General features: G+C 37.8%; 4 protein-coding genes across 5 annotated transcripts; 3 read left to right on the top strand and 1 right to left on the bottom strand.

The window, feature by feature from the left end:
- Positions 1-1,002: 1,002 nt before the first annotated feature.
- LOC108950294 lies at positions 1,003-3,598 on the bottom strand. The gene is made up of 3 exons (XM_018815676.2): positions 3,320-3,598; positions 2,358-2,564; positions 1,003-1,602 (listed from the first exon to the last, which is right to left on the bottom strand). Exons 1-3 carry the CDS (start codon positions 3,464-3,466, stop codon positions 1,003-1,005), a joined length of 954 nt encoding a protein of 317 aa, XP_018671221.1. The 5' UTR covers positions 3,467-3,598.
- A 1,727-nt stretch (positions 3,599-5,325) lies between these two features.
- Positions 5,326-9,028, top strand: LOC100181904 (rhomboid protein 1, mitochondrial). The gene is made up of 8 exons (XM_002128414.5): positions 5,326-5,661; positions 6,166-6,547; positions 6,669-6,752; positions 6,814-6,919; positions 7,295-7,437; positions 7,710-7,830; positions 8,349-8,562; positions 8,851-9,028. The coding sequence occupies exons 1-8, from the start codon at positions 5,543-5,545 to the stop codon at positions 8,939-8,941; spliced, it is 1,260 nt and encodes a 419-aa protein (XP_002128450.1). The 5' UTR covers positions 5,326-5,542; the 3' UTR covers positions 8,942-9,028.
- Positions 9,029-10,938: 1,910 nt separating this feature from the next.
- LOC100187424 (uromodulin) lies at positions 10,939-19,314 on the top strand. Of its 2 annotated transcripts, none has more exons than XM_026838584.1 (18): positions 10,939-11,081; positions 12,207-12,311; positions 12,500-12,631; positions 12,753-12,875; positions 13,095-13,223; positions 13,280-13,396; positions 14,116-14,241; positions 14,666-14,785; positions 14,883-15,017; positions 15,082-15,216; positions 16,084-16,280; positions 16,653-16,804; positions 16,876-17,005; positions 17,093-17,202; positions 17,264-17,300; positions 18,147-18,278; positions 18,399-18,504; positions 18,601-19,314. In XM_026838584.1, the coding sequence occupies exons 1-18, from the start codon at positions 10,994-10,996 to the stop codon at positions 18,933-18,935; spliced, it is 2,409 nt and encodes an 802-aa protein (XP_026694385.1). In that variant the 5' UTR covers positions 10,939-10,993; the 3' UTR covers positions 18,936-19,314. The 2 variants fall into 2 exon arrangements, with proteins under 2 accessions (XP_026694385.1, XP_026694384.1); XM_026838583.1 differs by having other exon boundaries at positions 10,959-11,081; positions 12,204-12,311.
- Positions 19,315-20,352: 1,038 nt separating this feature from the next.
- LOC108950289 lies at positions 20,353-22,213 on the top strand. Its single transcript, XM_026838595.1, has 5 exons — positions 20,353-20,518; positions 20,644-20,864; positions 21,081-21,209; positions 21,276-21,417; positions 22,037-22,213. Exons 1-5 carry the CDS (start codon positions 20,399-20,401, stop codon positions 22,211-22,213), a joined length of 789 nt encoding a protein of 262 aa, XP_026694396.1. The 5' UTR covers positions 20,353-20,398.
- Positions 22,214-22,255: the final 42 nt, after the last annotated feature.

The following is a 22,255-nucleotide window of genomic DNA, read 5'->3' on the forward strand; positions in this document are numbered from 1 at the left end:
TTACGAATAACGTTATCCGTAATCGTTGTCACCAGCATACACCTGGTACTGTCGACTCCAGGATGATGGTAATTACCACTGCCATGTCGTACCGGCCATATAAGCCCAGTATTCCGTCCCTGTGGCTTCCATATTACGACTCCGGTCGTTTGTTATGGTCGGGATGTCGCAATAACGAGATTGAGCGATATTTGCGAACCGGTTTGAAATATCTTTAGCATAGCCTGCGTCGGTCTTGTCGGGCCAGATAAAACTGATGATTTGAAAATTACTGCCAGACACGCCCCGCGCAAACGCATTCCTGCAATATTATCACCTGTTGCAGATTTGACAACAGCCAATCGCCTCGTTCAATATGATATAATGGGCGTTCCAGTTGCGGATACGTTTGTTTTATAAATATACATTGTGCTTATAGTTTCGCACACTGGGTGGTCTACCGACAATTTAAAGTCACGCACTTCTAGTAACCTAAGCCCCAGCTCTGACAAGCAAATTTAGTAGTATATCATTTGTGATATAAGGTTGCTGGTAGGGTGTTCTTAACAATGATGAAACGATCGTTACAACACTCATCGTGTTATGCTTGCCTGCAAAGTTTGGGAAAACAAGCTGACGATTGCCCATCTTCCTACTGCTGGTTCGTGGATAAATTATTCACGTTTTAATGGGTATATCTCTTGCACTTTGCGAAAACATGGCAGTCCATGGGAGCTTATTTATGTATTGACAACAAAGATATCTAAGGCGCATAAACAACAGGAATCCCACAAGAAAATGACGAAACTTAAATAAACAGTAAAATGAGCATAACGCAAGCTGATAAAAAGCGGAACCACAATCCACAATGTTATAAAGAGAAAAGCCGAAGCGGCGTTCACCTGGGAACGTATATAAGCATCATAGTTTTACGTTCGTGTCTCGACACATTGCATTCAATTTAATGCTTCAGGTTCGGTTATCGCTGGTTGAGCAACTGCAGCGAAATAGGGAGACCTCAAATTACGCAAGTATGTATAAAAGTAGCGCAAAAAATGCAAACCACATCGTTAAGTTGTGTCTGCTTGGTACGCAACCGCTCGTTGTGGTCTCGACAGAATTTAACGATGACACCGGATCCGGAAGAGTGACTGCAATCTGCGTAGGGAGATTTAGGATGCGAGGATTACTATCAGGGCGACCTGTTGTGTTCAACTCTCGTTTTCCAGTTTTCCCTTCTTCTCCCGTTGGGTCCACTGTTGTTGTCTCATTTCTCTCCCAGTTCCTTTCCTCTTCGATATGCTCGATGTACTCGTGCTCCTGGCTGTACTCAGATGGCGGAGGTTGATCGCCATGCTCTGATGTCTCTTCCTCTCCCACATGTCGCTGTCTCGGCATCGGAAGATGTTTATTCCTGTCCTCCCCTGTCATATGTGGTAGCGGGCACTCCCCATCACTAATAAAACGCTCGAGTCGGATCCTGTGCTCTTCTGTGTCGTTTATGATTGGGCTTTGCATATTAACAAGATCAGGTACAAACATCTGTGGTTTCTTTCCGTTCTCCTCAGCTACTTCCAGTGGTCGGATAAAGATGAAGTAAGCTTTGCCAATAATCGCTTCAACCTAAGGATCACATAATAAGCTATAAACAGGCAGTTTTTAACCATATATATTTGCAGCAAAACAACACTAATAAATGAAACAACAATGCTCGTATAAACTACAATACGTTTACGAGTAAACCTTGACACTAGATCTGCATCTACCAGATAAAAAATTCCAATCGCATAAATGTGATTTGCTAGACGTATATGCGAAGTTTAAGAGAACGCGTCGTGTTTTATCACTTTGTGCCTTCGCCATGGACAGGTCGCATCCCGTTTTTTTGTACGGCAAATTACGTGGCTCACACACCAAAGACTGAAGTGTCATTAAAAATACAATGTGTCACATTAGTCAGATCACCATCAGGATTTCCTTGCCGTTTGAATATTTTGCGTCCACAATGGCATACCAAGTGTCTGTCGCTTTACCTGCAGCCGAATTTCTATGAGTGCGCCTCGGGCGGTACAAGTTTTTTATCAAGGGCGTTGCGGTATGGGCAAAAACATATTTTATCCCTGACTATGTGTACAGTCAATGCGCCTTTACCCTTCGCAGCAACCTAAAAGCTTCTTTCGAATGCCACAGTTTTACATGTATAAGTACATGTATAAGTCCGGTTTTAAAGACTATGATGGGCTCTATACTATAGCTTTACAATTTTGTATATTGTGTTTACTCGTTACTATTCCCGTAAAATATACTAGATCGTTGGAAATCTTACCACACTTAACCATAAATACGATAAGCTGGTCAGTACAACTAACGTTTCGTACCTTGAGGCACCAACCACTGTTATATCCCATCCTCGTAACGTTAAAATACAAATCATCGTCGCCTTCCCTTCTGTGTAGAGCCTGTTCTTCCAAAGTATGAACGATGTTGTAAACATTCTTCAGCGGACATATCAGTCGAAACTCGGTGGTGTAAACTCTTTCAGACGCTTTTCCACCGGAATTAGCCATCGGGTAAATTCTCATCGCCTGTATAAAACACGTCGTATATTTTGAGAACAATCGTTTTGTTTATCTTAGCTTAATATATATCGTACTGCTGGGGTATAAGTCGGGATATTGCATAGCACCTAAATCTCACATGGTATTAAAACGATTATAACAAAGCTGTTAAAGTCGCGGGACCACGGTTATATTATTCTTTAAATATGCTTTGTTTACTACAAAATGAAACGAGAATATAGACTCAAGCCACCTTACCCTATCCTACATTATACTGTTTTTTTTTGCATATACTATATATATATATAGATGCGTGTATGTGTGATTAAATGCAATTTTTATGTAGTCATAAACTGGTTGTTTGATTTGATTTCGATCGTGCACTTGCGGTAAGACTTAACGCTTATATTCGCTTTTTGACGAAAAGTTCTGGTCACGATATTGATTTATGCCGTTACCGCATCGAGCAGTCTTGGTGTATTACATCTTTACAATGATTTCGTTTCGGCTTCTCCCACGCTTTATTGTCTTCTAGCGAACCGTATAAAGCAATCACAAGCGCGTCTTAAAATATTAATTGCGTCTTAGGCCGCCGACATAATTGTTGGAATTAGACGTGAGATTACGCCGCACGGACGATCCTCGCACCTTCACTGGGTATTAGCGACATAGAGGCACTCGAAACGCCACCACGATGCGACCGATCGTCGCATGGTTTCAAATCTCCTTAATTACCACTGTAAGTAGCGGCCTAGGCCTGATATTATGTCGCGTGTACCTACCTGCGCGTAAACGATGGTCTCGGCGGTGTTCGCACGCACTTCTAAAGACTGTGTTTCCCGTTCTCTGCTCTCAGAGCAACCGTTCACGAGCATAAGAATCCAGTAAATGCAAAGACCGGTGATTTGAGAAGTAATTGCAATTTTCATCTTGTCAGCAGTTATTACATCCACAAACACGTGTCTTTGGTCGCCTGTAGGCACGTATACAACTAAATAATGCTATGGTAATGTTTGTGCTACGCTCTGTGTACAAAAATAATCATTACTACAACTCCTAAAATTATACCAAGCTAGAATTTCAGATGGAACAGCATATTTTATATGTCCTCATCTGATTAGCCCCAACAACGGGACAAGCTCTTTACTGTAAAATACTTTGAATATGTATATATAAACCAACTTTGCTTTCATAAAATATATTATGCTGATATCAGCAAAACGATGTAAATTTTCGGTGGAAATTTCTACACTACACATTTTGATATGTATAAAATGTTAAAACATCGCAACGCAAGGCGTCATTTTGCCTCCACACGCTCCGGACACTGCAGTACTGCACGCTACAGTTAAAAGCCAAACATGCAGTAAGACAACTGCACTATATTGACTTCGACTACAATTTTGTTTTTGATCAAATAATATATTTCCGATCTGTCTTAACTTTATGATCAAGAAGCATTATTAATATTTCATGTGGAATAATGGCAATTGTAGAGCCAACGGTTAAGTTAATTAAATTTAACTTGGGCCTTTATCGTTTGCCAAAGCCTGCGCCCAACTTGCCATGCACCAACAGCGACTTGCTCATTTTTCAGTTTCTTAATGACTAAGGTCCTCTTGTTTTAATGGACATGTCGAAAGTTCCTTTACACGTGTTTTATGCTGCAATAAAATAACGATTCAGTCATTTTTACACCCGTAGCAACAACACCTTCATAATCCCTGTCTGAACTCTGAGACTGTTTATCCGAACGCGCGTTTTCCGTTTTACTTCCGATACAACGCCACTTCTTTTTCTGGCGTACTAACGTTCGTCTTTTAACTTTTGCGCAGGATCCGATATTGCGAGAGTTGCCCGAGGGCCGTTATTGCGTATGAAGCACACGCGCGACCCACACAGGTCCTGGATACAAATATGGCAGCCTAAATTGACATAACAGCCAAGTGGTTTGACTAACAACCAAGTGGTTTGGCTTCTCTACATATAATTCGCGGGTGTGCCGTGACTGATTAATTTGGGTTCAAAATTGTCGTTTCTTAATTGCGCCCAGTAATGAGATTATCCGACAACAGCGAAAGTGCTGTATCGGATCCGCACAGCATATTTATTTCTCACAAAACATTACAAATCTTTAATTTCGTAATCCTAAGATCGAAATGTTTCGCTAAATCAAAAAATCTGACGACGTAGGTAGCGCACCTGCCTCTAGCCGTTCGGTTTCGTGGCTTGATGCTACCGTCGCGGATGCTTGTGTCCATAGTTAGTGGGATTCTCACTACACTTTGGTGTGTTCTTTTGCAAGACACTTAACAGCACTTAATTCCCATCAATACAACACAACCAAATAAACATATGCCAAAAAAGTTATATTCGTGGTAACACGTAAGCGTGGTCGATGTGTATAAAACAGAACACCTGTGTTGTGGCCAACCTTGCTCCGCCACACGGCGATATATAAGTTACAACTATTTGTTCAAATAGAATCCGCTAGATGTCAATCTTGGGTTAATTTTTTGTCGTTTGGATATGATTAAGACCTGTTTTGTCTTTGCTTATGCTTAATGTTTAAAATGATTTGCAAATATTTCAAGTTTGTGCATGTTTCTATCTTACTATATTTTTACCAGTGTTCTGCAGCATATAAACCTGTATACATTTAATACCAATGATGAACCACTAACAACGTCTTAGGTCATATGTGGTATAAGCCAAGACAACCTTCAGAGTTCACTCAACGTTAAAACACTGTGCGATAATATCTTCAAAGTTGCCAGGTGCTCATGTAATTTGAGAAATAAGTAATCCTTCATACACTTTTCTTTTTAGTTAAAGTTCAATAAGTTTGCAACTGGTAGGTGCAGCCTATTATGGTATAAAATGGGCAACTCTTTTAATAAGTACAAACCCGACAAGGATCTACAAGAGTATTTTCAAAAATTTGACGAGTTATACCTCACAAAAAATCAAGTCCGGAAACGTAATTACGTCGTCTTTCGTGTATTATGTCCGCTAGCCATTGGATTGGGCGGACTGTATGTTTTAACATACGCTGGAAGACTTGCTTACTACGGAATACCATCAGTTCACAGCAACGCTATTATAGAGGGTTACAAGAAACGAGGTAAACATTTTCATTTTACTGCTGTATTTCTCAAATGTCCACAACTGTTAAAGTTATTGTGTTTTATGCATATAAAAGAATGGCACTAGCCAGTAACCACTAGTAAAGAAACTTCGGAACATAGCAGAATAGGCTGGTGGGACGTGTTAGACTGTTAGAGGTTGGTGGTTACAGGTTGAAGGTTGGGGGGTTAGTGGTTTTAGGGGTTAGTAGTTGGGTTATAGGGGTTAGTAGTAAATAAGGGGGGGCGATTCTTTGTTAGCACCAAAGAATGTACCATTATGTTTGTAAAAAGACTGGTATAGTTCACAGGTTAGTGGTAAGGGTTACTACATATTGGGTTATCATATGGCATTGCAGGTGGATTATTCATGAGCCTGTAATATACTATCGCCATAACTACATGGATGTACACATAAATCGTAAGAAAAGTAGTTGTTTCTAGTTCTAAGTGCTTGTGAATCTTGTGATTCTGTTAACACTTCAACTAATTTATTGTTACAGAGGAGCGTCATTTACAATATGTAAAGGAAAATCCAACCTATGTGTCGGCATTGCTCAAAGGTTACGAGGCACTTCGGCCACCAAAGGATTTCTAATTTATTCCAAACATCCAATTAACTCTGTCACAGCAACACCGAACATTTATTTTCATTCTTCGCCCTTGAAAAACTTTTCCTCACCTTTGTACAACGTGGCTGGTGCTTCAGTGCTTTCTCAGAATATTCGAAATTTTCGAACACAGGAAAATGAAACCAAGCCTGTGGAGCAGCAAGAAAAGCCTGAGTCCTATAAAAGAAAGCAGAAATACAAAGGAAAAGGCACAGAAAATGACTCTGAAAGCAAATTTGGACTGATTTTGAAATATGGCTTGGGATCTGCCTTGGTAAGCATGTTTTTAACACAAACTTCTGTCAGATCAGATGTATATTAGCTAGTCAGCTTTTTACACAGTGATAGTGGTAGTCAATGGTGTTTTATTTTTAGTCAAACTGTTTATTTTTCAGGTCATATCTTTGGTAACTGGTCCATTAAAATTGTTTGATGATGAATTTAGATCTTACGTCCCCACCCAATTACCTTATCCAGAGGTTAGTTCTTTTATACGGGTTGTACTGTTAATATTATGATTTACAAATCTATTCTTTGCAGTATGCGTTGTATGTACCAATTGTAGCCATCAATGTGTTCGTGTTTATACTCTGGAGAAAAATACCGCAGAAAATGTCAAAGTATTTTACTCTCTCTGCTCAACGAGGTAAGCTTAATTTATAAAATTTTGATTTTACTGTCAAAACTGTACCCAAACCCAATGTACAATTCCATATCCAATTATTATTTTCGCTGGTAAAAGCAGACCTTAAGAGAACATTACAAAGTTTGCAATATAAACTTGTCAGAAGAGCCATTGGATTTCAATATTGGCTGACAGTAGTAATTTATATTACATTTCCCGTTAATAGCGTTACAAGATAGGAGATACAAAGATAGTTGTTAATGTGTTTCTACAAATATAATCGAACAAGAAAGGTTGAGGTTATGCTAAGCTTACAGAAACTGTGTAATGCCTTATTTTCGTATTACATACATTTGTTGAGATATTTATCAAAAAAGCTTAACCATCTACTACCAGGTGTCCGAAACTTTGGCTCATTAGTGGGTTCTGCGTTCAGCCACAAAAGCTTCCTCCATCTGTGTATCAACATGTACGTGCTCAGTAGTTTCTCTGCTGCATGGTTCATACATGCAAAGCTTTCAAACCAACGTATGAATTCGGTATGTGCTTAGATTACTTTGCTTATTAGAGCTATGTTTTATTTGGAATTTCTTTGTCAAATATTTTATAGAGTATGCCAGCACTGGTATTTTCATGTTTTATCCTCCTGGATAATAGGCAAGCTATTTCCTACTTCCCATATCTCCTTTTATGTTGTAGAACTTCATCCTTGGTACTGTATTTAAAATATTTGCTAATCACTGGGTTTTATACACATGCAAAAACTGTTTAACTTTTGGTCATATACAAGTTTTCATATCTGCATTTGCAGGACCTGGAAATTGTATCTCAGTTTCATGAGTTCTTTTTATCTGCTGCAATTGCATCAAGCTTTGGCAGTTTTGTTGTGAAACTTCTTGGTGGGATAACCGTGCCTTCTCTGGGTGCATCAGGTTGGTACCATTGCATATATTATATATCTTTCATGCAATATTGTTATTATAATGTAAACTGCAGATTTACATTTATGTAGCATCGTTGGGCAATGATTAAAATGAATGTCTCTGACCCAGGGAGTAGTGGGTTTGGGGCTTTATCCTGCCTGTTCTGCCACTGTTCCTGCGAATGTGTGCTTAGTTATACCCTCCACAGTTGTTGGCCCACTCAGATATAACTTAGTAACTTGGTGAGAACACTTGAGTAGGGCACCTTTGGTATAACATACACATTGCCCCTTATGCGAGGACGCATGTCACATGTTTCTCACCCAGCTTGCTGGTATATTACCCACGAAGTAGCATACATGGTAACTCGTAAGCTGGCACGAGGTGTTAAACCCGTGTGCTAACGACTGTCGTTTTCCGGCCACGCGAGGATAAAGTAAGTTACATTCATCCATTTATATATCGGTTGATTTAGATTTCCTATCTTGTTATTACCAAATGTTAACTATTATTGCACATACATTTAGGAGCAATCATGGGTTTAATTGGTTACATCTGCTCGAAAATCCCTGAAAGTCGTCTTAGTATTGTTTTCCTTCCCCAATGGAGTTTCACTGCTGATTCTGCTCTTAAAGGCATTGCAACTTTTGATGCTGTTGGTCTTCTGGTTGGCATGGCAACCAAGTGGCGATACATGGTGCTGGACCATGCTGGTCATCTTGCTGGTCTCTTGTTTGGCATGTGAGTGGTAAAAATGAATTTAGACTGACAATAATATGAATTTATGACCTGCTTCTATTCAATAATGGTGATTTCCTGAGGGTATGCCAGAAGACTTCGAAATTTGACCAGTTTTGGTATTTTATCCAAACACCCTTTTATGATTATGAGTTATTTCAAAAAAAGTTACCAGAAGATGCTGTAAAAGTAAAGTTGAGGTTTACTTATTACATTGATATGTTTACACTTTAAGGGTTGAGAATATTTTTTGACGTTGATTAATTAACGATCTTCAATTTTATTCTACAGTTGGTACGCACACGCTGGAGCGAACATCTTTTCTGCGTGGTATCGTTACTGTAGAAGGGTGAAGGATGGTATGCAAGGGCGGAAGAAATAATTTTGTTTTCTTTCAAAAGTTCTTAATCTTCGTTTGGTTCTTACAAATGTATTACTAGGAGTTACCAATAAAATTTGCTGTGTATATTTCTTGCGTTGTAATGTGTTGTTGGGGACTTTTGTTTGTCCCGAATTGGTGAATATTTTATGCCTTTATAAATGTGAGGCTTTAGTGCGTGAAGAAATGTAGTAACACTCCGTAAACAATATATTAAAACTGTTTTAAAAAAAAATTTTTAGGGGGGGGGGGGGGGGGGGGAACAGCGTAAGACATGAAAAGTTATTTACCTAATGTTCAAAAAGACTGTTCGCTAGGTGTCCATAGCGAGCTTAGATTACGAGAATATTGCGCTTTGAACACCCCATTTTTAGAACGAAATTCTGAATCTGGTGAGCTAACTATCGACAAGCACTAAAAGATCTTTACCAGATTAATTTGTACCCTATTGAGTTTTTTTGTAATTTATTTTTCGGTGTGTCTCGGTTAAATATAGTCGTTTTCTATGACGGTCTACTTAATTCAATAAATGGGCCATTTTTATGTTCATACTTTAAAATAATATAACCTATAGTTATTATATAGCAGAATATCAGAAAAGAATATTCTTATTGTTTTAGCAATGTTAGTAAATCAAATATTCAAGGGCCGTACCACAATGGCGCCTGCATGTAATCTATACGTGTAACGGTTCAAGGCTGGTCGCTGCTATCATTGCGTCCGTGAGCAAGACACCAACAAATACCGTTAACGACAATATCATGGGTCGCGTTGCTTCGATATGTGGTTCAGTATATTTAGCTTGTGTTACGTGAGTTATAAGAACGTAAGCTTTAAGCGAGTTTTAAAATAAACCTATGAGCAATGTTTAAGAACGTAGAATTCCGCTTACTTCGAAGTCGATCACTAAACTGCAGTAAATTTTATCACCAAAAAGAGGAACGAAATACTGAAATCTTTATAAAATTCCCACGCACGCCAGCATGAGAACCAAGCTTAATTGAACTTACCGACCTTACCAGCAAAGAATTAACTTAAATGGAGCGTAAAATATATTTTTGCGTGTCATCCACATAACAAGCACTAATCCTTTTCCTATCTCATAAAGATCATGTGCAATTAGTACGCCGACGTCCGGCCAGGGACCATTCACCTTTCAGGCTTCACTGACCAATATGAATATCTCCTTGTGAATTGCTCAGCCGCGGTGCCCGCGCTTGCAATTAAAGCAGAGTGCTCAGATTATCCCCGAGTCGTTGATAGCAGTCGGTTGTTCAATGAATGTTCATACAAAAGGTGCTTGCTGCACACATCACCGTAAATTAATTACTCCACGCGGACGTTTTTGCCAGCAATGGTTTAGCACTGTAGTAGAAACCAGTATTGAAATACAAATATAGTTCTAATGAGCCAGACTTCGAAAGTATTTTGCGTGTTATATATACAGAAGTTATTTTAGTTTTAGGAGAGTCAGGTTTAAACTGAAACAGACACTTTTATTGATTCGTTAGAACTTCATAACACACCTAAACAATCTTTGTTAAAGTATTCCAAGCATAGAAAGTTGACTTTAAAACTAAACCCTTCTACATTAGTTATAACTCCGTAACACGCCGGTGCAAATAATTCGTCGAAACATCTTCGGTCTGTAATAAGTATACTTGATCATTTGATACGTATGTAATCTTCTTTACTGCTTATCGCCAATTCGTATCAATATGTGGTCACTCGTCTGATGACCCAGTAAGTTCATAGGGGGTTGATCAACCCTTAATCTTACAGACAACCGTATATATATATAGAAAGTTGCAGAATCGAAAGCAGTATTTTTGTTTGCATTGCCAAAAGTCCACCATACCACATATAAGTGAAAAATAATTTATTGCAACAAGTAAGTTACTTTTGTAGTGAGACGTGGCTTTATGTGTAACCGTTGTTAAGGCTTAAGAAAATATGCAAATATAGAAAGTCGTTTTGGGTACAGAGTGTTAAGTTTGTATAATTTTTTTTTCTGTATTAGCCTTGTACTAGACTAGATAGAAAATAGTTTGTATAATGTATCGTGCTGCTGTGCTGGCTTTGTTCTCCACCATATTCCTCTCTGCCACTTGTTTGGATACGAGGAACGATTCTCAATCTTACTGTAAGTTATAAACTTCTTTATATTGATAGTGTTGGGTAGCATACCAATTTTTTGAACCTAATATGAACACAGGCTGCAAGAAAGTCTTGGATTTAAAGAACACAAAATTGTGTTTATAACATTGAAAGTCTCAATTCAAAAAGATAAATATTCGTACATATATGTAGTGCTGTGGGGTACTGTAAGGACCCAAATCCTATGTTTCCTGGTCGGATTTCTAACAATTAACAACGTTATTTCAGAGTGTTTCAGGGAATATAGTTATATAATTCTGTAAATATTCATTGTTTCAAACAAATGAGACGAAAATTTAAAATGAAAACATATCCCATTTTGCCTCACCCTACTGTATACCAATTTGTGACCTCAGCATGCGCAAGCATGGTAAAAGGTCCAGTATTTAATTACATGAAATTGTCATGACTTAGGAAGCCGTAATTCAAAAAAATACTTTCTTATGTATTTCCGAGTCTAGCTCAGTTTTCATATGCAGTAGAACTGATATATGCAACGTTTGTATATATAGATATAGAAGCACGGTTGTGCAAAGTATTTATTTAAGAATAACTTTCTGTTCCTAAACAAAATGCAAAATTCCTATAGATTATAAATCCAATACGGAAGTTAATTGTTGAGCGTATATATCGCATATTTTCATTCAAGCGCTCAATTTCGTCTGAAAATCTGAACTGAAATCAGGAAGAATCTTATTATTCATGGTGCATTAGACTAAGTGTTGGAGACAAGAGTGATATTACCGTTAATCTCAATCGTACATGAGATTTAATCTCTTGTGAGAATTAATCTACACAAACAATAGTAATCACGCGTGTTCTTTATGACACGCACCATTTGCCGGTATATGAGCTCCCTATTAACATTTTAAACGAAATTTTACGTTTAAATTGTCTCCCACAAAATGATAATACAGTTTTAACAAAATAAGGCATTTGTTACATTTGTAATCAGTAATTGTTTTTATGGTTTTACATAAACAGAAAATGGCGAAGATATAAATTTTACCTTACACAAAAATAAACAGTTAGGACAATTTATAACACTTTGTATTGGTTTAATGATAATATTTTGTATTTTTGCCTTAAACTTCGTATTTTCCCACAGCAGCAATCTCTCAGTTCCTGGTCACAATCACCGGTACAAATCTCACCGCTGCTGAAGTCTTGGAAAAATTGCAGACTTTAATCGCTTCACTGAATGGACACGCGTCGGGTAAAGTTTGTATTCATTGATTTGAATCTACATATGTCCGGTGTGACAATTCAAACATTTGTGTTTGTTTTATTAATATTTTTATAAATTTTACATTTTCGATATGTCTACTCTAGTTTCTGAATTCCTTTTCTATTTTTTGGCCACTAAAATTATATTGTAAGTCACTAACAATTTTAATGCTGCAGACATAAATGAATGTGAACTAATCGTCGATTTGTGCAACGGCAATTCCAGCTGCATCAACACACTTGGCTCTTATATCTGTTTGTGCCCACCAGGATTTACGTTACAAGGAAATTCGTCGGACCCCTGTCAAGGTACAACGAAAAAATATCCTTGGTAGCCTACTGCGTAGCTTAAATTTATTTCTGAAAATAAAGTATAATACCCACCTTAAAACTTTATTTTAAACTGCTATTTCTATGCTTTTTTCATCAGACGTGAACGAATGCCTGGTTAACACCCACAACTGTAGCGCCAACGCTGAATGCTCGAATTTTCCAGGAAGTTTTTCTTGCCAATGCCAACCTGGATATTTCGGTGACGGTTTTACCTGTCAAGGTTAGGATGTATGCCCGTCCGTTTAGATTATGTCTGTCATTTCAGCTTATACAAGTGAAACATTTATATGTCCTGTCAAATTGTGTATATGTGTCTTTTTAGATCAGGCATGCACGTAAAAAATGTATGTCTGTCTTTTCACATTAGGCATATACAAGTAAAAAATAATATTTGAAAACCAAGTGTAAAAGTGAGTATAACTTATGCTCATTAATACAGACGTTGATGAATGTTATCCTGAGGAAGAAGAGAAGCAGTGCGGGTTTAACGCTTACTGTGTGAATAACCCTGGTTCATACACATGCATCTGTGAGAGTGGGTATTTAGGTGACGGTCAACTATGTTACGGTACGCATACATGCGCTTGTTTTTATTGGTCGTTGCTAAAAAAGATATTTATTCAGATGACGATGAATGTCTTACTGATCCATGCCACACATTAGCATATTGTACCAACCTTTTTGGATCGTATACGTGTGAATGTAAACTTGGTTTCATCGGTGATGGTATAAACTGCTATGGTAAGAAAACAAATTTATTTTGACTTGAAAATACAAATCTTGATACGTCTTTTAGCGTGGTATACTATGTGCCTTGCTTCGTTTCGCCTCGATAGCAAAAACGTGCCTTCAGCGATGCCACGCCGTTGCAATCAACGCTTTTCTCTTATTGTTCCACGCTTGGTGTTACTCTTAAGTCAACAGTTTCTATTTTAGACGGGTGTTACACAGTTATAAACTACTCAGCTGTAGCATTTTTGTATTACTGTAAGTTTACTTGGATACGCTTTACTATTTCATGGTTTTATTAACGATATTGATCGGTTTAGTTTGTTAAACTTAACAATCAAGTTGAAAGTATGTCGCAAGAACAGTATAGTGTAGGGTAAGATGGTTAGCACCTATATTTTCTGGTCGTGTTTTTAACAATTAACAAGCTTCTTTGTTTACTATTAACCGAAACGAGACAAGATAATGAAAATATGGTATTTACGACATAATGTATAGTAGGATGGGAGAAGATAGGACACCTTTTCATTCTATTTTCCCGTACATTTTGGTAGCAAACAAAAAACATTCAAGGAATTATAAAACCTTGTCCTCGCGACTTTCATAGACCATTGTTAATTTTCTAAAGTACGATCAGGATATTTATATATTTCGTGCTAAAGGTGTCCCATCTTCCCCCACCCCACAATATATATATTTGAACTTGTTTGTATCCTTCCACTTCTAATTAGATTTCGACGAATGCAGTGACGTTGCATTAAATAATTGCAATGACGAAGCATATTGTTTGAACACTGAAGGATCATACGTCTGTCACTGTAAAGATGGGTTTGAAGGAAGTGGGAATTACTGTGAAGGTGGGTTGTTAAATCCATTGTAAGTTACTTTGAATTACTAGAGCAATGGGGCAAGTCTTTTAAAGGAATGGTTGTATTGCAGCTTGGTTGAATATAGTTGCTAATGACCGCGCGTCGAAAATATTCCACGTTTATCGCAATTATCAACATTTTTATTTTTTCTGTTGTTTTGTCTCCACCAGTGTATTACCGTTACAACCCTTTTAAAGTAACAGTAAAGTCGACTTCTGATAAATGTGGCTTAGGTCGTTTCTAAGAACTGCGATGTTTTAATTGATGATCAAGTTTTTAGTGTAGCCCGCCTTCTCGGTTACATATGTTATAATATAATTTGTAGCTATATATTAATGTGAATTTAAATTTCAATAAACGCTTGTTTTATTTGTTTCACGGTTTTCGAAAAGTGATTAAACTTATTTTAAAGATGTGGACGAGTGTAAAGTATTTGACTTCTGTCACATGTACGCGACATGTGAGAACCACCAAGGCTCTTTCTCTTGTAACTGCAAACCAGGATTCGCTGGTAACGGATACGTGTGTCAAGGTAAGTTACTTTTAAGCTGATGAAGCAACAAAAGGCACATTTGGGGGGGGGTGACTATAAGCATTGTATTTTTCGACTATATTTCGTAATAATGCAGATATTGATGAATGCCTGAACAACATGTCGAATTGCTTGAGAGACGGAACTTCATCTTGCTCCAATACCATTGGCTCATATTTCTGCGCATGCGCAGACGGATTTAGAGGAGATGGCATAACAACATGCACAAAAGGTAACTACAATAACATTTTCCTTTTTATATTTGCAAACCAATGACCAACAATTATTTCTCCTAGTTAACAAACCGAATGATTGCCTGCTTGGAACACACGACTGCGACAAGCAGGCTACTTGTAGTTTTAGCGGGAATGAGTTTACTTGTACATGTAACCAAACTACTTACGATAATCACACTAATGGAAGAGAATGCAGTAAGTAATTTTACGTTCCTTTAATAAACTTGTGGTATGTTATATAGTAGGGTGGGGAAAGATGGGACAGCTTTTCGTTCAATTTTTAGGTCCCATGTGGTAGTAAACAAAAAACATTCAGAGAAATATAAAACCGTATCCTTACGATTTTCACATACTGTTGTTAATTGTTTAGAACTCGATCAGGATATTTGGATGTTATGTGCTAAAGTTGTCCCATCTTCCCCCACCCTACTATATCCTTTTATGGCACAAATGTACATTTTCAACCGTCGTCACTACATAATGGTTAGAGCGCTGATACATCGTAGCCAAAAGTTATCAAATGTCACACTTATTGTGACAAAATGGGGCGTGGCATTATTAAGCAGTATGATTAGCAGTTGTTTAATTGCTTTAACCAGACTACAGTTGCCCTGCCATACAAGAACAGATGTAATACACATTTCATTCAATCTACTTGTGCCTGCTTGTGAGTTACCAAGTCCTTTTTGGATTATTTTTAAGAAGGTTTTGTAATAATATTTCATGTATGGCAGACTTAATGTGACTTAGATTACAAAACAAAAAAAAACACCAGAAAACTCCTAACGCCTATATACGTTGCTAACCGCATTAGGTTTATTGTGGTATCCAAAATATATAGTAGGGTAGGGGGGGATGGGACACTTTTTTATTATTATTTTTTTGTTCCATGTAGTAGTAAAAAAAGACAATTCAAAGAAATATAAAACCATATTCTCACGACTCCCATAGACCGTTGTTAATTGTTTAAAACAAAATTAGGATAATTGAATATTATGTTCTTGAAGGTGTGCCATCTTCTTTCACCCGCTGAAGTAAATAAAAATGTAATACTCTTTTCAGTATCACCTGTTATGGTCCAATGCACCACAACGTCTATCACCGTTAAAGTTATTGCGGATTACTACATGCAAAAATCGATTCGACTGCCGGACCTGCATTTAAATGATTTTGAATGTGGTGGTCAACAAACTGCGTTGTCTGATGAGTATTGGGATTTCATTATAGATGACCTTTCTTCGTGTGGAACCATCGTATCAGTAAGTTGGATGGTGTTACCCATTGTTGATGCCGTGTGCGTCCTATTAAGCAACACATTTATCTGCAATTATGCTCCAACTCGGTGGTCCATTCTGGTTTGGTTTAATTTTTACCCGTACATTCAAAAATGAAGATATGCGGACACGAAGTATATGGAATAGAACACCAGGGTTATAATAACTGTCGTTGCGCCGCCATCGAGGATAAAAAAACATTCATTCATTCATTCATTCATTCATTCAAGTTTAAAAAGAAAAAAACACGCGAAATAAGATATACCGCTGTGCGTTAAATATAACACACACACCAGTGCAAAAAACTTGCAAAACTGTACAACACCGATCTATCGAACCAATTCGTTTTTGTTTCAGAAAAACCAGACGCACATAACCTATTCAAATATTCTCTCAAATTCTGTAAAGAGTGGAGTTTACATGGGCACGTTAGTGAGCGTGCCTTTCTCCTGTTCCTACCCTTCCAACTTAACAGTAGCTCTCCCAACCCCATATTACCCGGAAGCCAAGTAAGTCGAGTATAAAATTACGCCATTTTGTTTTGCCATATATACCTCCGTTATTATGTAATGTTTCTTAGCGTGATCAGCATAGCCGGACCAAATGGTACTGGAACTTTCGTAGTCGAAATGAACATATACACCGATTCAAGTTACTCCTTCATTAGCAACACTACCAGTTTTGCAACAACTGACATACTTTACGTCCAGGTACACATTACACTGGCGTCTATATATTTATTACTATGTAACATGAATTAACCAGCAGGCAGACTATTTAAAACTTCGTACTTTCAGACTACTCTTACTGCCGACGACAACAGTCTAGCACTGCTAATCCACGACTGCTGGGCGACACCAACAAGTTCCGGGGTTGACCCGAATGCCTATTATTTCATAGACAACGGGTAGGTTTATTGCACCAAAAACATTTTGGAATCGTTTAAACTTTTAATAAACTCTTTACAGATGTCCCATTCCAGGGCGTGTAGCGGATACAGTACACGTAAGTTTCTTTGCAAATATAATGTGATACTACGGTATCGTATTTGTGCTGGGAATAAAGCCCCAAAATATAAAAACAAGTTTACTGTATATGTGTATTATATACCGTACATTACCAAATTGTCTTCCTGCATCTAGAGTCATGGAAACCCCGAGTATAGAGCAATAACTCCCGTCTTTCTGTGTTTAAAATAGAGCAAAAGCGGTGACTTTGGCAATGAATTTAAACGAACTTGTTAAGTTTTATTTGCGATTTCCTTTTGTGGGAAGGTGTAAAACAGCTTTAATTTAACTTACCAAACATTTTTTTAAAAAAATATATAAATTTAGCCGCATTAATGACTAAAATGTCACAAATCAACCGCTTCTAGTTCTATTTTTTTTAACTTTTTTTGATACAGAAAACAAATAACATATGTTAAGACCCAGACCAATACTTGAAGTATAATACCATGGGGTAAGATGGGACACCTGTAGTATATAATATTAAAACATCCTGATCGTGTTTTAAACAATTGAAAACGAACTATGGGCACAGGAAGGATATTTTATAACTTTTTGAATGTACTTTGTATACAACTAGATGGGATGAGAAAATAGAATAAAAAGGTGTCCCATTTTCCCCAACCTACTATGTAGTAGGATGGGGGAAGACGGGACACCTTTAGCACATGATATGCAAACATCCTGATCGTAGTTGAAATAATTAACAACGGTGTATGGGAGTCGTGAGGTTACGGTTTTATATAATTCTTTGATTGTTCTTTGCTAACTACCAAATAAGACAAGAAAATAGAATAAAAAAAGTGTCCCATCTTCCCCCACCCTACTATATATGTTGATTTAGATCACCATGAACGGAGTAAGCAAAATATCGAGATTCCATACGCAAGTATTCGGGTTTGTTGATTACAATACAACTTATTTTCACTGCACGGTCGATTTGTGCTCGGAAAACGCCGGGCAGATTTGTGAAAAGGTATTTTAACTATTTTTTCAAAATTTACGAAAAACATCCGCTGCTGGTTTTCTTAGTGCGGTGATAAATATTATCATTGCAAATAAAATATAAATTGTTTTTTTTTGTTCGCTCGTACAGAGTTGTACGGATGAACCAATCAGTATTATTGACTTTGGAACGCGCCCAAAACGAATGACAGGTGACGATGACGTTCTTTCTTTGGGACCATTTATTAACAAAGAATGTAAGTTTTGTTGTCGTTATTGCTGGAAAATACTTCCTCGTTTTGGTTTTAACGTATAACTTTATCTTAAAACAAAAAAAACAAACATATTTTTAGATTTCACGAGCATCGATACCGCACCAGGAAGCCCCGCCATTAACCCGTACATCATAATTGTCTGCGCGTTTTCAGTTATCATTGCTCTTTTAAGCGCTGTTGTGCTTTATGTTGTAATAAAAGGGAAGATAGCGAGACGGCCAACAACAGAGGAACGGACTGATGCTTCCAACATGAACTCGAACAGAAACAATCCGTACTTACAAAACACAGGTTCAAGCCTTCCAGTCATTTTAAATGACAGCGCCATGGAAATGTATGAGAACGAAAAGAAGGTTTTCGAAAGATCTAACTCGTCATCTGGTTCCACCAAGGTGGAATTCAACGGTGTGTGATGAGCACACAGTTACGTAATTGCTCATTTATATTCATCGTTGCTTGTAACGGCCAAAGGTGAAATTCATCATTGTGTAATTAGTGTCATACTTATACTTTTCGAACGCAGCACTGTATATACAATATACTCTTTCCAGCATATTTAGTTTTCGGTATAACATTCCGAAGAAACTTATAGACTGCATATACATACATTTTAGCGTTTGAAGTAGTTTTTGAGCTATGTAAGTTAATAGGTTATTTTTATTATTATGTATGATTTTATATACTGCCTTTATGTAATATCTTATTACCATAGGCAACTGTTTTTTTAACTATAAGCTTGAATGACGTTTAAAATGAAGTTTATTGTTTTGAAAAAATAAAAGAGAAAATGAAGAAAGCATTTTGCCACTGCGTTCTTTGATTAGTCGTCCTTTGTTTGGCATTCTGTTTTCTATTTATAATTCACCTGATGGTAAATTGGCAATGGCCCCTGCTGTGTGGGCGTATATATGCCGTTTGTTTGCTGAAGTATGACTCTATTTTGCGCTGTTTCAGGACACCTGCCGGAACAAAATAGACCGCGTCCGTAAAACCGGCGACCGAATTAACGGAGTGCAGTTACGTTAAAAAAGCTTTCATGCGCACAAGTTGACGTTGCGGAAATACTGACATTTGGCAAGCAGCTGCTGTTGTCCGTTTTAAAAGTTGACGTCAATTGAAATAAAAACTCTAAATTTAGGGCTTAGATCCCCCTTAGCGGCGATGTCGCGTGCAAGAAACTTTTCGACCTTCCAAGACCTTTAAAGCGAAAACCAAATTTGTTTGCGGTCATAAAAATTGCGCCCAAATCGCTCTTGGTGTTTTCGGTTACTGTTTCATGTCGCCCGTCATGCCAATTAGTAGCCAATGTCCTGAGCTGTGTGGTCGCTTGGCGCAATTTTGTACAAATTAAATAAGTATTATTTAACATCGTTTAACAAAACCAATCCCGGCAGCGAACGATGACCCCACTAACGGTCTACTGGAATCAGTCCAAATAGTCGGCCTCGTTTTCCTAACGCGTGTTTATCTATTGTTGCTGTTAAAATAACGCGCCTTGAACGTCAAAATTGCCGTGACGCTGAGAAATACTGCCGACCAAAAGTTTGTTCCGTTTCGGCGGCTTTGTGATCTTGGGAGCCAAGGCAGCTGTCGGTTCAAGACCGCCCGATCTGTTTTGGTTTAAAAAGTGAAAGCGCCCCACCTCTGAGAAATCGCGTTCCCCAAAACCACAAGCACCGGTTTCGGAAGCTATAAAACGTGTAAGGTCACCCACTCCCGGGGTATTCTGGCAACGGCGCCGAAGGGAAACGTTTATTAACGCTAAGCGTGTATGCGATTAGATAACGTGGGTGGAAACTATTAATTAATAAAACATCAACTGTTTTTTTTTTAAATTGCAGAAAGCAAATTAGTTTAACAAGCAACACCCATTATTATGATAAACTTTAATTTAATTAGCGCCGTTGGAGTTTGCTTATTATTTTTCTCACGGGTGGAAGCCAGGATTTTCGGCGGCCACGTAACTTGGCGACCAGTGGCGGCTTCCAGCACTCAGGTAATGTAATTACATCACCCGTTTTGTTGCTTGCGTAAATTAAGACGTCTGTCTCTAGGTTTGCGTATCCCTATATGAAGTAAAGGCATTTAAATATTAGGCTAAATGTTTGACGTTTATTTCAGGTGTATTTGGATGTAACGACATTTTACGAGGGTACAACTTGTACCCCTGGTAATCTGCTGGAGGTACCGTTATGGTCGTGCAGTACTTCCTGCACCACTCCGAGCTCTCGGCCCAGTCAATTAGGAACAACCTGCGGCATAACCGACACTGAAGACAACTGGTCGATTAATCACTTCCAGGACACTTACACAGTTTCAGCAACCGGGCAGTTTTCATTAACGTGAGTGTTGCATGTTTTTGTTAAGTACTAAAAAAACGCTATAGCTAGTTATTGTTAAGTAAGAAAATCGCTATATAGCTAGTTACACAGATTTTCAAAAATACAGTCGAAATTTATTAGTTCAAACCACTGACTCTTGTGTACAAATTTTGAAAGCGCGTAAGGTTTTAAAAAATTAAAAATTAGAGTTGGGTTATAAATCGCCTTTATTCGCAGCTTAACTGAAAATGTCGGTTTCTTCCCGCAAACCAAACGAACGTTTTTGTCTTCCTTTGACAACGGGATAAGATCAGACACCGGAAGACCAAATTATTCTCCAGTGGTGACCCAAGATCCAATTATCAGGTAAGAACTATAAAAACTCACACCATAAATTTGTTGTGCACGCTTCTTTTCATGACGTATTTTCAGAATCAAATCTGGTTGCGCAACAACTATAAAAATTCCGGTGACTGATAACGACGGTGATAACTTATTCTGTCGTTATGCTACTGGGGCCGTAGAATGCGGCGATTTCTGCACTGGAACCACCTCAGCTATCGCCTTAGTTGGGGTACAGTAAGATTAATTTAAAAATTTCGACATTCATTGTGATAAAGTCTTCCGCGGCGGGAGGTCCCACACGGCGATAAGTCATCAACGTTTCTGTAATGACGGTTTTTGACATCTTTTGGCATAACTGTTTGTAAACAATGTTTCGTGAAATAGATAGATCTATACATGATCTTAGTTTACTCAACGGCCACTTGCATATTTTAATATATTGTGGAATTTCGAGGGATACCGTTAGCAAATACATAAACCATATTTCGTAATCGTGACTTTAACAATGACCAACACGTTTTTTTGGTCGTGTTATATAGTATAGGGTGGGGGAAGATGGGACACCGTTAGCACATAATATCCAGATATCCTGATCGTGTTTTAAACAATCAACAACGGTCTATGAGAGTCATGAGGACATAGTTTCATATTTCTTTGAATGTTCTTTGCTTACTGCTAAATGGGACGAGAAAATAGAGTTAAAAAGTGTCCCATCTTCCCCCATCCTACTATATAGATTTTTGTGTTTTACTAAATGGAACTGATGAAGAGAATGGATCATCTTACCCCAAACTACTAGATATATTTTCTGTGATTTCAACAGTATAATGTATTTGATTGGTTAACAGAACACTTGCACTATCACGTACGATGGCACTGCCGGTGCATCAGACATCAATGTGGCATTGATGATAGAAGATCGACCGACATCCACTCTTACTGTGGGAAGTAGGAGTGTAACTACAAGTGATACGATTACTGCAGTTCCGCTGCAGTTTACAATAAAAAGTCAGTATGTTGTGTAAACCTGTGCATATTTGAGAATATTTCATTAAAATGGGCTACGG

This window comes from Ciona intestinalis, unplaced genomic scaffold (assembly GCF_000224145.3).
Source record: "Ciona intestinalis unplaced genomic scaffold, KH HT000098.2, whole genome shotgun sequence".
Lineage (NCBI taxonomy): Eukaryota > Metazoa > Chordata > Ascidiacea > Phlebobranchia > Cionidae > Ciona > Ciona intestinalis.

Excerpts from the sequence above, each read along its gene's own strand:
- LOC108950289 (XM_026838595.1), top strand. The coding sequence starts at position 20,399 with ATGATAAACTTTAATTTAATTAGCGCCGTTGGAGTTTGCTTATTATTT. Across the intron at positions 20,519-20,643 it reads TGGCGGCTTCCAGCACTCAG|GTGTATTTGGATGTAACGAC; the intron begins GTAATGTAATTA and ends CGTTTATTTCAG. Across the intron at positions 20,865-21,080 it reads ACCGGGCAGTTTTCATTAAC|CTTAACTGAAAATGTCGGTT; the intron begins GTGAGTGTTGCA and ends CTTTATTCGCAG.
- LOC100181904 (XM_002128414.5), top strand. The coding sequence starts at position 5,543 with ATGTCCGCTAGCCATTGGATTGGGCGGACTGTATGTTTTAACATACGC. Across the intron at positions 7,438-7,709 it reads CAAACCAACGTATGAATTCG|GACCTGGAAATTGTATCTCA; the intron begins GTATGTGCTTAG and ends CTGCATTTGCAG. Across the intron at positions 7,831-8,348 it reads GCCTTCTCTGGGTGCATCAG|GAGCAATCATGGGTTTAATT; the intron begins GTTGGTACCATT and ends ACATACATTTAG.
- LOC100187424 (XM_026838583.1), top strand. The coding sequence starts at position 10,994 with ATGTATCGTGCTGCTGTGCTGGCTTTGTTCTCCACCATATTCCTCTCT. Across the intron at positions 13,224-13,279 it reads TGACGGTCAACTATGTTACG|ATGACGATGAATGTCTTACT; the intron begins GTACGCATACAT and ends ATATTTATTCAG. Across the intron at positions 14,786-14,882 it reads TAACGGATACGTGTGTCAAG|ATATTGATGAATGCCTGAAC; the intron begins GTAAGTTACTTT and ends GTAATAATGCAG.
- LOC108950294 (XM_018815676.2), bottom strand. The coding sequence starts at position 3,466 with ATGAAAATTGCAATTACTTCTCAAATCACCGGTCTTTGCATTTACTGG. Across the intron at positions 2,565-3,319 it reads AGACCATCGTTTACGCGCAG|GCGATGAGAATTTACCCGAT; the intron begins GTAGGTACACGC and ends TGTTTTATACAG. Across the intron at positions 1,603-2,357 it reads ACAGTGGTTGGTGCCTCAAG|GTTGAAGCGATTATTGGCAA; the intron begins GTACGAAACGTT and ends TGTGATCCTTAG.